The sequence below is a fragment of the Thamnophis sirtalis genome, unplaced genomic scaffold (assembly GCF_051295495.1).
Source record: "Thamnophis sirtalis isolate CommonGarterSnake01/CBP01778 unplaced genomic scaffold, rThaSir2_p1.2 scaffold_10, whole genome shotgun sequence".
Taxonomy (NCBI): Eukaryota; Metazoa; Chordata; class Lepidosauria; order Squamata; family Natricidae; genus Thamnophis; species Thamnophis sirtalis.
In genome coordinates, this window is record NW_028261390.1 from 46,176,761 (window position 1) to 46,192,470 (window position 15,710).

General features: G+C 34.6%; 1 protein-coding gene across 15 annotated transcripts in view; it reads left to right on the forward strand.

The window, feature by feature from the left end:
* Positions 1 to 15,710, forward strand: part of SORBS2 (sorbin and SH3 domain containing 2) — a 189,742-nt gene that overhangs the window by 109,525 nt on the left and 64,507 nt on the right. For 9 of the 15 annotated variants that reach the window (XM_087724498.1, XM_087724501.1, XM_087724499.1 and 6 more), the window contains 3 exons: positions 6,075 to 6,572; positions 9,786 to 9,930; positions 13,114 to 13,304. In XM_087724498.1, coding sequence (XP_087580624.1) covers positions 6,075 to 6,572; positions 9,786 to 9,930; positions 13,114 to 13,304 — 834 coding nt within the window. The remainder of the gene's footprint in view (positions 1 to 6,074; positions 6,573 to 9,785; positions 9,931 to 13,113; positions 13,305 to 15,710) is intronic. The other 6 variants (XM_087724505.1, XM_087724506.1, XM_087724507.1 and 3 more) reach the window with 1 other exon arrangement.

Genomic DNA, 15,710 nt, shown 5'->3' on the forward strand with positions numbered 1-15,710 from the left:
CAAAGTCTGATAAATTCAACACTATTTCAGTAAAATTGAATAAGTGCCCGAGCTCATTCATCCATATGAGTTTGCCATTATTAAATTTTAAGCTTTTCATGTGTGATAAAATATCTGTAATATTTTTACATCCTGCTTTGGTTCAAAGATACTGAAGTAGAAATTATTGGTAGACATTGGTAGATAACATCTTCATGGCAGGAATCAAAAAAGACAAAAAAACAGTGTACATGTAATTCCACTTATATTCTTCATGTAAGGAGAAAATGTAGGGCACAATGTATATCACATACGTAACATGGGAAACAAAGTTAGGAAGCCATATAAATTAAGGACAAAATAAATATGGAATGGTTTAAAAAAATAATGATTTTTTTTAAAGTGCATATTGTTTTATGAAAAGGACATTCTGTATAATTCATAATAATAATAATATAACAATTACACATGTGTATAATATGAACATTGCTGGTTGAATACTGTGCTTATTATAGTTTGGGTAATTATTGTAATGTTATAAACACATTTTCCTTAAAAAAAATCACTATTACAGGGTTTTTACAATCAACTAAAGTAGTGTTTGGCATACTAGCCAGGGTTGATGGGGCTCTTCTGTGTCATCTTAGTGACAATGCAGAATTCTAGAATATTTCCAAACAATCTATCTCATCCTATAGAAGGGCATTGCATTAACAAGAAGGAAAACCACTCTTACTTAATTGGCAGCTAAACCACTCATGAATTGTCTGGCTAGTTGAAAAAGAGACAGATCACCCATTGTGAAACATATAGACAGCCATTAAACTTCACAAACAATTTTAGAAGGATACTTATCTGGTTAGCTACATTTAGGGAAGGGAATGTCATAACAAGATGTCACAGAATTGCTATATTGTTTGAGAAACGCATTTAAATATTGTCTATTACTAGTAGCTTGGGATATTTTGAGGGATATGATGGTTTCTTCTACAAAGATATTACATATGGAGCTACGACAAGCAGTAGAATTTTTGCAACAACCATTTGTAAGTTTATTTTCTGCATTCCTGAATTACATTGTTCATTTGCCCCTATGGAATTTTTAAATCCCATAATTAGTATGGAAGTCTTCGAGGTATTTTATGACTTATCATTGGCATGCTTATTTAGATTTATAAAATAGAGAAGACACCTCTTCGATTTGGATGTACAATAAAGGAAGTATCATTCAGCTGATAAAATAGTTCAGCTTCTGGGGAAAAAACATAATTAAGAATGCAAGATATCCAACAGTCACCACCACATTATTTATATAGGGCAGTTTCCTATAATTACCAAAAAGCATAACATCTCCCAACCATTATTGAACTGAAATAAAGCCTGTCCTCATTATTTTCATGCATTCTAATAAATCACTTTTTAAAAAATTGAGATTAGCTCTTTACAAGGTATTTTTACCCATGTCTGTGTGTGTGTGTTAAAAGATGGATTTTGTGTGCTGTTTTATTCTATACATTAATTAACAAAAATCAGTTCACTTTCTTCATCTTAAATTCTTATTTGTGTCTTGTTCTTTTGAAGCAAGGCCAGCAATGTGGTGTCATTATTTACCTTGCACTATTCTGTGAGTCTGAATTTATGTTAAAATTGGAGATTCATTGTCCGCAATATCTGTAAACCATCTGTATTGGTATACTTAATTTCATTACTTATGAAAACTTAGGCAGCCTGATAAAAATATTTAAATGTAGAGATTTAGAGAAATAATACTCTAAGAACTGCCCAAATCAATTCTGTATGTTCTGAATTAGGTTTTGGACTTTGATGTCTATAATTTCCCAAGCAGTAATCTTATAGAGTGCTATCTTTTTATATATAAGACTTATGACTTAAAGTGATTATTATCTTACATTTTCATGGAAAGGTAATTTCCTCTCTAGGTGACCCATATTGTAAGCTGCCAGGAGTCACTGAGAGTGAGTTGGGTGGCAATATAAGTTTTCATAAATAAATAAATAAGAGATGAATTGCCAGAAAACAATTACAGGTTACATTTGCTATATGTTACTATGGTCCAAGCAGATCATTTTTGCTGATCACTTCCTAGCAGGTATATACTATAAGAAATAATAAACTTCACAATGCTTTGAACAGTTTATTGGAGGAAGTCATTTGTATTCCCCAAGAGTGGAAATCTAAACCAAGCAAAGAAAGTTGAAGCATCTCTTTATAACACTAATCAAAAGAAGCTTTTTTGTCAGAATTAGAAACAGAGGATGACTAAAAGCCTACCTTCTAGCTACCTACATTTTTTTCAGGGAGAAAAAGTATGCATTTGGAAAGTTGGCATGAAGGAAATTGCATGAAATTTGCAGTCCCCAACTCACAGAGAGGGTAGGAGATAAATTGGAAAAACAAAAGGAATTCCTAATTCTAACTGCCATCAAATTATGTGAGGCTTATTAAGCCTTTAAAATCTTCTGAGAACTTCAGGGCTAGTTTTATTCCAAATAATATAGTAGTTGAGCTATTACTGCCTAATTTCAATATATTTGATCAGTGTCCTGGATGATCTAGTCCATAGCTCCAGTATAATATTTCTTGATGGTCTTGTAATCAAACATAAGTCAGATCAAGCCCTGTTCAGCTTCCAAATGTTAAGGTCTGCTAGGTGCTACCACCTGCTGAGTTTATGTCTCATGAAATGTATAGAAATATATTGTAAAATCATTAATATATGCTGAGTGCTTTTTTCATGTAGCCTGAAAATGTAAACGAATCACAAGTCCAATAAGCCAGAATTTCCAAGGATTTCAGTTTATATGAGCAAATACACATTACTTAATTCCTTCCACTCTGTTCCTCGTATGCACTGAAGGGACAAAACAAATAGCAGAAATTGATGCTGGGGTAACTTTATTATTTTCTTGTCCAAATCAGGAGACCTGTCCTGTATCTCCTCAAATCACACATGGTTTATTAGGAAGAGGATAAATAAAAGAGCCCAGTTAAGATTATCTTTCATCAAATCATAGGATTTGGAGGTCTTCTAGACCAGCCCCCTAAACAAAGCAAGGGTCATCTTTCCTTATATCAATTTTCCATTCATCATGTTTGAAGATTAATCTGTTTCTAGTTTACAGGACTTTTTCTTGCTGTTCCTGTAGTTTCAGTCTTGTTTCTTTCACTCTATTCCTTTCACTCCTTTCCTTGTGTCTATCTCACAATGAAAACAATTCATCACCCTTGTATCCTTCATTTCTTTCAGTCATTCATCTTAAAGCATCACATCAATCATTTAAAATTTATATCAATTCCTTGTGGTGTATACATATGAGTATATGTATACATAATCCATATATTTTAAACACTTTTTAAATAAAAGATGCCCACTTGACATTTTTCATTCATTTAGGAATTTCCTAATTTTTTTCCTCTGTTGTCTCATTCCCACTCATCAGTTCATGTCACCTAACGATTCATTTTCTCCTGGATCATATGCATTCAGAATGCTGCATAATTACAGATTCATATTTGGTTCTTCCATTATAAACATATACTGGATAAGCAGCTATAACAACAGTCTGTACAAATTATTTCATTGCATCCATAACAACAAAGATGATATCAATTCATACTTTATGATATGCATTTCAGCCCTTCCATTCATAATTAAACTTATATCTCTGCTTCCTGCATGAATTCAACATTCCATAAGATCAGAATACCACTCAAATCTATTACCTGATTTCCCTTAATTTTCTTTAATTTCTTCCATTATTTCATGGGTTTACCACTTCTTCCTCTTCCATATGTTATATTAATCTCCCGAGAGGAATAGATATTCACCTCTACTATCCATGTTGACTTTCATCAGTCAAGGTTTTTTATTCCAAATAACATTTTAGTAAGATAGAGTTGATTTAGTTTAAGTTAATAGTCTTTGTTAAACCCATGCTTTATGTAGCACTCTTCTAATGAGGGCAAGTCCTACCAAAGGCTAAGTTTAATCTAACCATGTACATGTGATGTTATGCAAGATGGGGCCTCTAATCTAAAGAACATCATGCAAACCAGCATTCTGTTGCTTGCATCTCCAGCTATGACAGCGGTATCCATCTAGATATTGCTGAACTACAATTCCTATCCAGCCCAGCCATCATAGGTAGTGTAAGATGTTTCAGAATATGGAGAATTGTTATTGGTAATATTATAACATCATAGCTTTCCCACACTTTCTGGACTATGGCATCTCAGCTACGTTTGTCTTCTTTATTTCCTCTTTTACCACTTCAGGTGTTGAGGGAAGCTACATTTGTGCTAATGCTAAATGACATATTTGCTGTACATTCACCATTTCTGCAAGAATATGTATTTGTTTATTTTATAAAACACTATATATAAAAGCTTGTATTTCTTGAAACAATCTAACAGTTCCTAAATTTGGGGAACATGTTATAACAGAAAATCAAAAGCAGTTTCCTATCTATGTATGATTCATAGTGTGTAAGTACTGTAATAACCGAACATATTATTGCTGCTGACATCTACCAATGGGTGCTTCACCAACCACTTTATCTATTTCTTTAGTACTGACTTTGAGAATGAAAAATTAATATCAAGGTGCCAGTTTGTTTGTTCATTCCCAGTATAATATATATTATTTAATTATATCATGTAAATTATAGGCTTCAATTATAATCATGGCTTAGATCATTAGGATTTTACATTGCACACTTCCAGTTTAATATTGGCTTCTAAAATTCTCTACACTTTCCTTAAACAAAACAGAGTGTATATAAAAAGCAGATACACAGTGCAGTATAATTATTTTGATGAGGCAAATATATGTATAGTAAGCCCTGTAATCACATGCTAATTAAATAGGGATAGATCCTCCCCAGCAATTTCTTCAGAGAAGACAAAGTAAAAAGGTCCCTCATCCATCTCCTTCCCAAAGAATCATTTCCTTTAGAAATATTTTTCTATTATGTACATATATAGCTTTTTCTTTCATGCATATTAATATTACCTGCATATATATCAATATAAGTATCCAATATAAGTTGATTTTGAGTCAAGCCATGTAGATCTCAGCAGTCTTAGGCTCCTAGAGTAATATGTATAAGTTGAGCCTGAAATTTGGAATTGTGGTTTTTGCTCTTGGAAATTTGTATACTTCCAAATGATTTACATTTTAATAATGGGAAATATATCTATGTGAAAGCTTTCAGCTAGTGGAAACAGCTTGTTCCATGTTGTCTCCTTCCAAGTAGTCTAAATAAGCAGTAAACCCATTCCTCTTTGTTGATTATTTAGTGAAAACTTTCATGAGTTGAAGGGGGAGTGAAATTAGGGGACTTCATTTTTCCCCTAGTGTTTCAAGCAGCTCTTTCTTGCTTCCAACCAGTTATTGAGATGGAATTTGAAGAGGAGAAACCTATATATGTGTACATGCTTCTCTTTTTCCCCCTCACATTTATCCAGATTGAAATGTCAGGAGACCACTATCAATGGCACAGTCTCATTTCTTCTTCATGGCATAAACTTCTCCTATACATGAAAGGGATGAGTATCGTGATCCTTTCTGCCATTGAGTCTATAAGAATGTCATGTAATTTGTATACTCCTAGTGTACAGTCCATTGCTTTCATACCTTGAAACCATTATACAGGAGTCCTTTAGGAACTGGGGCTTGTTTAATTCTATTAAAAAGGAGGTGCAATTATGTTTTTTTAAGTTCCTCTAATTTTAGTGATAAATTAAGCTTAGTCGAACTTAATTTAAATAAAACCGCGAACAGTATGAGCTTAGGAAATGAATATAAATGCTTATTCAATACACTGTAGTTTCTGGCGTTGCTTCTATTACTGCTTGACAAATTCACTTAGTATGTTTTCCTTCTAAAATAAACTTTTTTCTTTTCTATCTGATTTTTATTTTCAAAGCTTGGAAAAAGCCACACACAGAGTGTGTGTCTTTTTTTTTTCTTTTTATCTACTCTTGAACACAACTAAAGGAAAACACTTTTAAAAATCAATTTTAGTAATATGTTTTCTTATGTTTTGATTGTTTGTTTTTTTCTCAAAATTCAGCTTGGAAACCAGAAAGTGACTGCCAATGTGATGGAGGTAAATGCTTCCCAGACACACAGACAAACGTCAGCTGAAGCTGCACTGTTGCCTCCCTCATCACCACCACCACCTCCTCCTCCTCTTCCCATGGCTCCGGTTCACCAGCCCTCTCTCTCACCTGACAGTGGCACCCATGCAACATCATTTCCTTTACCACCCTGTGATGATTTCTGGCCGTCACATATTTATAGAACCCCAGCCCTTTCACCGTTCTCCTATACATACCCCCTCCTTGTACCTGACACTCTGCTCCACAAGACTGAAACTGACTCTATTGTGTCAGCCATGAGTGAGTTCTCCTCTCAGCCAGTGAGCGAGTCCTCCGCTGCCATGCTAGATGAGCTACAGAGCTGTAACTATGATACTACTGACTGTTCTGAAACACCTTCCCCAACCTTGAGCCAGACGTCTGCTGCGTCTGATAGCACCACCTTAACCTCCACTGCTGCCAGCTCTCATGTAATTATCCTTCCTTTTTTCTCTTCCATTCTTTTCAACCGTGCTGTCAAGGTGGAAAAGAAGCTAATTTTGGTCCGTCACTTCATTTAATTAATTGGCATGCTGATCATTGGTGGTATCTTGTTCTGTAAAGATTTTCAGCTTTTCCCGTGCAATAAGGAATATGGCGGGAGGGACATAATTCCAATATTCCAAAATGATGATTTTTTCCCCAATATCAGTGAAATAGAAAACAGTTGTTTCTTAATCTCATCAATTAGAATTAGAAGGTTGCACTTGTGTCTTGATTGACAACTTACAAAGGGAAGGCCAGTGAAGCAGTCCAGACTGGATGGTACTGAAGTGTTCAACAGGATTTTTTCTGTGTGTTGAAGTTGAGGGAGGTGTGAAAAGGTATTAAGGCCCTATTTTGCCTCAGTGGAGAAAACCATTCCTATTTGGAGGCAATACCAAGGGATGAAAGTTTAAGTCACACATTTGGCCCCCTCAATCTTCCTAACATCTCAGGGCAAAAAAAGACGAAAACAACATTTTTGTCCACCTTGTGTGCTCTGAGGAATGCTAATAGGTCCTGATGTCAACTGTTGCAAAAGCTATTCAAATGTATTTTTTCACTTGGGAAATGCATAAACTTACCTTCTGTCACTGGTATTCTATCTCACTCCAATTTGCAGTTTGCAAAGATTGAATTTTGATTGTAACAGAAATGTGATGGAAGCTTAAAGCACACCTGCACATGTTCAGTTTATAACTTTATTGTCTTCTAACTCTAAGCTTATTAGCTTCCATAATTAATCTGTTTGGGACCTGATTCAGAAAATTGCTGCAATTATGGTTTTGAGCTGTGGGGTTTAGTTTTCTGTTGGTGGGAACTCTTCCCACTCCAAAAACCAAAGTATCCTGGTTTTTCTTTCCCTCCCATACCCGACTTTCTTCCTTGCCAGTTTAAGGTTCAAAAATTACCAGCTTGCCTTGCCTCCTCCTTCAGGGCATTAATGTTTGGAAAATTGGCTTTGGCTAGAAGGAGCAATAGGTAATGCAAGAAGGGGCAGGTGGGAATATCAATTGGGCCTCTTGCCAGATGGGGTCTGCCTGGAATGAGCATGAGAGGTTTGTCATTGTGTCTACATTTCAGTGTCATATTTTCACCGCAGCACACCCTTGCTCCAATTGCTTCAACTATCCTCACTAAATCTATTGTTTATAATTCTTCAGTCCCTCATATTAAAGAGGAATCGTGTTTAGAATATAAGCATGTCCACAGCATGATGCTAGCTTATATGTACAGAATATTTAGGCAAATTGCAAACAAATGAGAAAAAAGTGAGAAATCTGTATATGCCCCTACAATGGAATTTAAAATATTTGAAGAACACAAATATACACACTTTGATAACTATTAGGTGTAATCACTGATTGCATAAAATTGATTTTAAGTCAAATTTCCCCCCTAAACTAACCCTGCCCTGTTGTATGTGTGCTTGTGTGTGTGTGTGTGTGTGTGTGTGTGTGTGTGTGTGCATATGTGTGTGTCAAAGAGAGAGAAAGAGACAGAGAAATTAAATCATAATTTTACAATTCAATTTCTGCAGTGCATGTGAGTTATTTTATTATATACTGTATTTTAAAATGAAGGAAGATAAGAGACTAAAAGCTCAAATTCTTAACTAAAAGCAAAAAATCCTAAATGGACGATAAATAAATTTATCCTATCATCAAACTGAGAAAAAGCTGAGATATATCCAATAAGTGGGTTAAAAAAATTGTTCCCAGGTTAGAATAACAACTTGAGCATAGGATCCATTTATTCCTATAACTTGCAGGTGTTCTGTGTATTTTATAGATGACAGCTGTGTGGTTGGTATAAAGTAGTGCCTAAACAGGAGTCTATGCAGGATAAAGTGAGAAAGTCAATATGCTGGTTCAATCAAAGCTGTGCCTGTTATGTTGCAATGCAGCAAATAAATTTATTATAATAGTAAAACACAAAACAGAAAGATGTCATGGCCAATATCCTGTTTTTGACAATGACCAGTATTATATTTAATAAAATAAATTATTCAAATTGACAGAAGTTTACATTTTAAATGACCCATCATACATTAAAACAGTATTAACCAAAGACCATAACATAATATGGATCCTTGAAAGTTTGTAGGTTAGCCTAGTATTTGTAGAACAACGTCCATCATTTACCAAAATAATCGAGAGTAGAGGCAATTGCTTCCAATGAAGTATATTTACATTGGAAAATTTAAATACCTACATAACTGCTGTAATTCCTCCTTATGATGTAACATACTAAAGTTCAGTCCACACAGATAAAAATGAAGAGCAAAGTGACACATCACTCAAAGTAATCTTCCTTCAATTCTTCCTGTTTTTTAAAAGAATGTTGAGGCCCAAAGCTTGTCTGGATTTTTTTAAAAAAACAAATAGCAACCCATTAATGTTGAAAAAGTTGCAGCAATGTAATCATAAGAAATGGAAGCATATCTAAAATGGTGGTACTCTTTCAAAAGAAAATAGTAGAAATATTAACATAATTCAGCGGACAGTATATACATTCTTATAAAAGGTACATATTGTTCACAGATTTCAATAGTTACTGATTTTTGTCACTTGAAAGAAATTTGGTTATTAGATTTGGTATTTTGGGTTAGAGGACTCCAAATGAATAATAGTAGGAGTCAGGTATAGAGAAAACAAAAATTAGATCTTCAGGACAATTTTGACTATCCCCTTCATTTTGTAAGCAGTTGTTCAAATGCTATTTTAACTGAGGCCTTTGTGAAACCTAAGGTAACCAGTGATTAAGGTGTTATATTAAAACTGAGAAGATCTAGGTTCGACTCTGCTCTCAGCCATAGAAACTTATTGAGAAACTGTGGGCTAGTTGGTCTCCCACATACCAGACTCTTGCACAATTCTTGCTCTAAGATAAAACAAAGAGAGATCTATCTAATTCCTCTGTAAAGTGTCATGAGCTTTTGATAAAAAGTAGGACTCCACATATAACAAACTAATTTCCCCATAATTCTAGGAATGATTACGGATTGTAGCTAAACACTGGAAAACTGGCTGCTGTTATGAATGTTACCATTCTCTCCTTCATCGTTTATGTTGATGGTGGATTTCAGACTTCAGAGGTGTATTGCATATGACTAGAGATGATTTTGGGATTTTGTTTTTGTTTTGTTTCTTTCCTCTCAGGCTCAGATAACAGTGAATGGGAATTCTAGCTTGGCAACCAGCCCAATGAGTTACTTTCAAAGGCCTTTCTCCCCTTCTCTGGCATACTCTCCACCAGTCTCATTCACTTCAAGCTCCTCTCTCCTGCAACAGAGCAGGACTATGGGTGAGTTTGGAATGCAAATAAAAATGACCCTTTCTTTAAATCCATAAGCATTATTCACTGATTAATAAGAATGTAAACTGAAATTATACCAGAATTCCACCACACACACAATGCTTCATCATTCACTTTTCTCAAAATAGGTTCCAGCTTTTGTTGCTATTTTACCATCCCACATACTGATAATGGTAGCAGAAACAACCCACACACTGCCGCTTTTTTCTTAGCTTCTAAATGACTTAAGAATACTGGCCTTCTGAACAAGAAAATTTGACAGCATGTTTTTGTAGCAGCCAGAATATTTTTCTACAAAACTCCCTGTAAAGAAAGTCTATCTAGATCATTTGGAACTAAGAATATGTAAATTTGGTCAGTGAGAGTGGAAGCATATTGCTTGTGTGAAACTTTTAAATATATCACATTGTATCCATGCCACCACAGTGTAAATTAAGATTATAGGCCCATGTATCCTTTATGAATGTATGACAACTGTTGTCCAATTGTTGTTTTTTAATTGTTGAAAATAATTATTTCAATTGGATTAAATATTTCTTCATAAAGCTAAACTTAAATCAAGTGCAACATATTTAGATTGTTTAAGTAAAGCTACGGAGTCCATGCCACAAAACATTGTAATATGAACTATGCATATTTGCATGTCTAGCAATTTCATTCTATTGAATCCTTTTAATATTACATTTCTTTTAATATTCCCTCCATCGATTGCTGTACCCTATCCCCAAACTCTACCATAATGATGATGTTTTCCTCTTTTTAAAATCCTTTTTTTATTATTTGGGAAATATGCAAACTATTAGGTGATATCCAGTAGAACTTTCACCAAAAAAAAGCAGGTTTGTTCATAAACTTTTACATTCCTTCATTCTTGGGAATATTTCAAAACAGTCCAGTTTACTCATACTTTGAGTCATTTACCACTGCTAAATTAAAATGTTCTCCATCATCTCTAAGTCAAACCAAACAAGCATAACATCTAGCAATTCCCATCTTGCTTACTGCCATTGTTCCCAATCATTGTCATTCACCTCTCTTCTTTCCAAAGCAATTGGTAACAAAATTTACCTGATTTCTGTCTTTCAATGTGAGTCAGAGAAAAGAGAAAATATTTTGATATTTTTTTTAAAAGGTGAAAAAGGCATGCTTGTGTTGTGAGTGCACAAATGAGAACATGACCAAAGAGAACATTTTTTCCACCGCTTTCTGCTCCATCTGCTGCAGTTCCATGTGGTGTTCCACTCAACTGTCAGTTTTTATCCTCTAAATCAGGGTTTCCCAACCTTGGCCATTTTAAAATGTGTGGTCTTCAACTCCCAGAGTTGGGGAATTATGGGAGTTGAAGTCCACACATCTTGAAATGTCCAAGGCTGAGAAATCCTGCTCTAAATCCATATTCTGCTGTACCTCATTGAACATTCACGAAGTTAGATTTGAGATCCTCATGCCTTTTGAGTTTGTTTTTGTATTTTAATCTCCTCCTCCCTTTTATGCATTATAATTTAGAGTTTTAAATATAGTAAGAAACATTTGAAATATGTATGTATGTATATATATATATATATATATATATATATATATATATATATATATATATATATATATATATATATATATATATGTTTTTTATTTGTGCTGATAAATAAATAAAGGAAGACTAGTATAGATCTATTTCAAGCTATTTAGCTCTATATATATATATTTAGAGATATACGTATGTCAGAATATAGTACAGATGTAATGAAAGGTTTATAAATAAGCTTCCTGTTATGAACAAGGTTTCAGAGTTGTTGTTGTTTTTGCTACAGTTATGATAAAGTGAAGATTAAATTATCCCCTCAGCTTCTGAAAATGCTTTTTCTATCTCTCTGCAGATTATATTTATATTTTTAAAAGGCTATAGATTAATTGAACTTGTACACTTGATGTTATGTCTGGTTATGCCTTAAGCTCTTATGATGAAGGCACACAGTTTTTGCTATTTTTGGGCTGTAGAAATACATTCCTTTTTCTCTCTCTCTAAATTTAGTATTATGCATATTTGGAGAAAATCCCAGATATCTAGATATTTTATCCATGCTAAACCTAAACTGCTTTACCATATATGCTCCTAGCTATCTTATTTATGGTTTGCAAATTTTAATAAACAAAAGATCTGATGTCATATATTAATAGAATTACTATTAATTTAATAGTTCAACTATAAACATTAATTAAATATCACATCCTTCAAATAAGATAAATAGATTGGGTTTCCTTTAGAACTATGAGTGATCCTGCCGTAGATCAACAAGATAACTCAGATTTCAAATATTGAATAATTATAGTACAATTAAATCTGAACATTAACAATAGACTACAATGGCTGTTTCTATACTGATTGGTCTTAGTATTTAGTCTTAGTCATCTGTAAAATGAGAGTGTTGACATTTTGCCTTTGATCAAATCTATTTTGCAATTTTGAAAATTTTCTGTGAGAATATGTGACTTAACTTAGATTTGATTTTGTATTTTAAAAAATTAGTGAGAGAAACACAGGGAGGGATTTAATATTTTTTACTTGCCAAGAGTCCCCCTGTGAGGGAGATGTGTAATTTCAATAATGTGATAATTAAGTAAACTATTTTCAACAACCCTTAGTAGCAACTGCTCTGCCTGTTGAGATTTCTGTTCAAAGTAAAGTTTCATTATTAAGACTTTATAATTATAAAATGTCTTCCCTTTCCTACTATTCAAATTTCCATCTGTCCAGAATTTATGCTGGGTCTAACCATTATGATTTGTAAATAATGACTTATGGATTTAGGATGCAGCCAATTGTGTTTTGTGATTAAATAAAGCAGTGGTGTTATGAATTTAAGGTTGCCAGTTTCAGGCTGCAAAAATCTGGGTGGCCACAAGATATCTCACAAGATTATCTCTTTGTTGCTACCTGGTGGTCATCCTGACATTCGCAGCCCAAATCATCTGCTCTGATTTGTAGAAGCCTTCCAGCATCTGAAGCAAAAGACCTGGAGAGCTAAGATCTGCTGCGTTCTAGTGCTGCTTTCCGTCTAGTAGTACAGAGAAGATCATCTGTATGTGTCTGTATGCCTTGTGAAAATGCATTTTTGAATATGCAGGCAAAGCAGGGCAGTTCTACAGTTGTACAGCCTTCTATTATCTTTGTAGAATCCACAGAGATGTACTCACAGCATGCACACTCTGTTGGTGGCGGTGACAGCAGCAGCAGCACGACCACCACCACCATACCGATCTGTAGGACTTCAGAGGAAGAAAAGAAAGTCACAGTCATTAAAGCACCACATTATGCAGGAATTGGGCCAGTTGATGAATCAGGAATTCCAACAGCAATTAGAACGGTAGGAAATGTGTGTGTGTGTGTTTTTGTGTGTGTGCACTTCATACAATGAATGTTTTGTTGATTATGGCTTTTTCACATTCTTCCTGGCTTTATATAACATGAATTAAAATATGCGCAATCAGAGTCACTATGGGGAAAGAGACAGGCATACCAGGAAAGCCCTGTTTTAATTTAGTTGCCATCTCCACTACACCATTGTTAGGGAAAAAATTGTTTGCTCCGTTTTTTCAACCTCTTTTAAAACTTATTCAACTTGTTCAAAGTTTGGCATTTACTGCCACTTTTATCAAGATGCTCTAATATATCCTGTCACCCCTTCCGTTTATGAGTGAACAGAAATAAAATGAATGAAAGAATGTAAACATCCTCCTACTAAATAGTCTCTGACTTAGCTGTAGTGCCGGGAAGCATAGAACAGAACTGGGCTCTCTGCTTTGCTGACATGGAATGAAGTAGAGAGGAAAGTACATTTTCAGGTCAATGTTGAACACTTGCCACTAGTTAGTGCTTGAGTGCTTTTAGGATGCCACAGTGAAGTGTTTTGTTTTCAGTTAGGCTGAAGCATTTTTTCCACGCTGCTGCTCCAGCAACCCTTTTCGTCTGGGACAGGCAGCAGCAGTAGCTGCTGCAACTGGTAGAAAGAACAGTTTGCCAATCTTCTCAACAAAAGGGATAAAAGAACAAGGAGGATCAGGAATGAAAGCAGTAAAGCCTTGCAGATTTCAGGTGACTCTTTGAGCAACACTGTGCTACGGAAGGAGTGGGAGTAGCTTGCCTGCCAATGGCTTCAGTGGAGATTAAGTTGGGGCGGGCAAAAGGGGGGAAGGAATTGATGGAGAAGTTTTGATCAGGTAAGATGAGATATGTTTTAAAAAGTAAAAATGGTGAGATTTAAATCCTTGCTTCCCTTAAGTATGATTTCTTTAAAGATATGTAGGCGATCATGATGATTTTTTGAAGCCACGGCTTGATTATATAGAATGGCTATTTATATTGACACATGGATTAAATTCTTCCAATTCATATCTAATGGATTTGGCACACAGCTAGCTATATATTAAAATCTTTCAAATCAAATTTTCTTGGTTGTCTAACATTTGTAATAATATCTCATTTTGGTTAGCATTTTGGGGAAAAAAATGTCCCCATTGGATAGATGTTTCATTGTGTTCTCTTCAATTCTATGTTCAGAAGTCACTCTTCTAGATTTATGAGAGCTTATTCTTGGAAAAGCGTGCTTGGAAATAAATGTTTTATATCTCAGAACAACTGCAGATAAGAACAGTAAAGAATTATATTTCGTGCACAATTTTGATCTATTTACAAAATTGTTTTAAAAATGGAATACATACAAATTCACCTTAAGATTCAGATAAAGTAAATATGCAAGTAGTAGTAGTGTTTCAGTTGCAGTAGATATTTATATTTATTTACAAATATGTCACCTAACAAAGTTTAATGTATCTACCATTTTAAAACTTATTTTAGGGAAATATATCCACCTCGAAGTGCAGCTTGGTAGAAGAAAGGTGGATTGATAAAATGTATAAGTAAATAGCTAAGCTAATGGATAACTGCTGCAATCTAAATGAGTTATTCCATTGCACTCAAAATAGAAGAAAATAGAAGTGTATCATTTTAAAATCAAATGTTCTATGTGACCCTTTCATTAAATATGTATGCAGTATTCTGTTGAAGCTCAGTTATGATAAATACTCTCCTTTGCTGGGAAATTAATATACTTTTTATCATTCTTATAATGTGCCTCGATGACTCATAGAATGACAAAGTGCTCTTTGCTGTTTTAAAAGTAACTTTGAAAGTGGCCCTTAATTGACGTCGAAGTTGTTTTTGTTAGTTGCTGCAATGACTATGCTTTCCAGCTAACGAGGATTTACCTGTAGCCTTTCTTCATTCATTCCAAGATTCTCAGATTTAGTATAAAAAAAAATTATATCTGAGGATGCTTAGGACATTGGTGTCTTGCGCTGAAATAGCCTCATGATTCCTCCCAACTGCATGAGACTCATTATCACTAGAAGTACCAGTGATAGGAAAATTTATAATCCCTAAATACTAACCAGTCTATTAAGAACTAAACCTATTACACCTGAAATAATGGCATTTGTTTCAACATGTTATTGATCTAATGATTTTAACAGTTACAGGAATACCTGTGTGTTTTTCGAAGTAGACTTAGTGGAGTAAAGCAAAGCTCAGAATGTCACAACAGTCTTGGTCTAGACCCGTAATGGTGATTCTATGGCATGCGTGCCACAGGCGGCATGCGGAGCAATTTCTGAGGGCACACAAGGCATTGCCCTGTCAGCTCCAGCACGCATGCGTGTGCTGGCCAGCTAATTTTCGGTCTTGATTTTTGGCCATTTTTTGCCCTCCGCAGGAT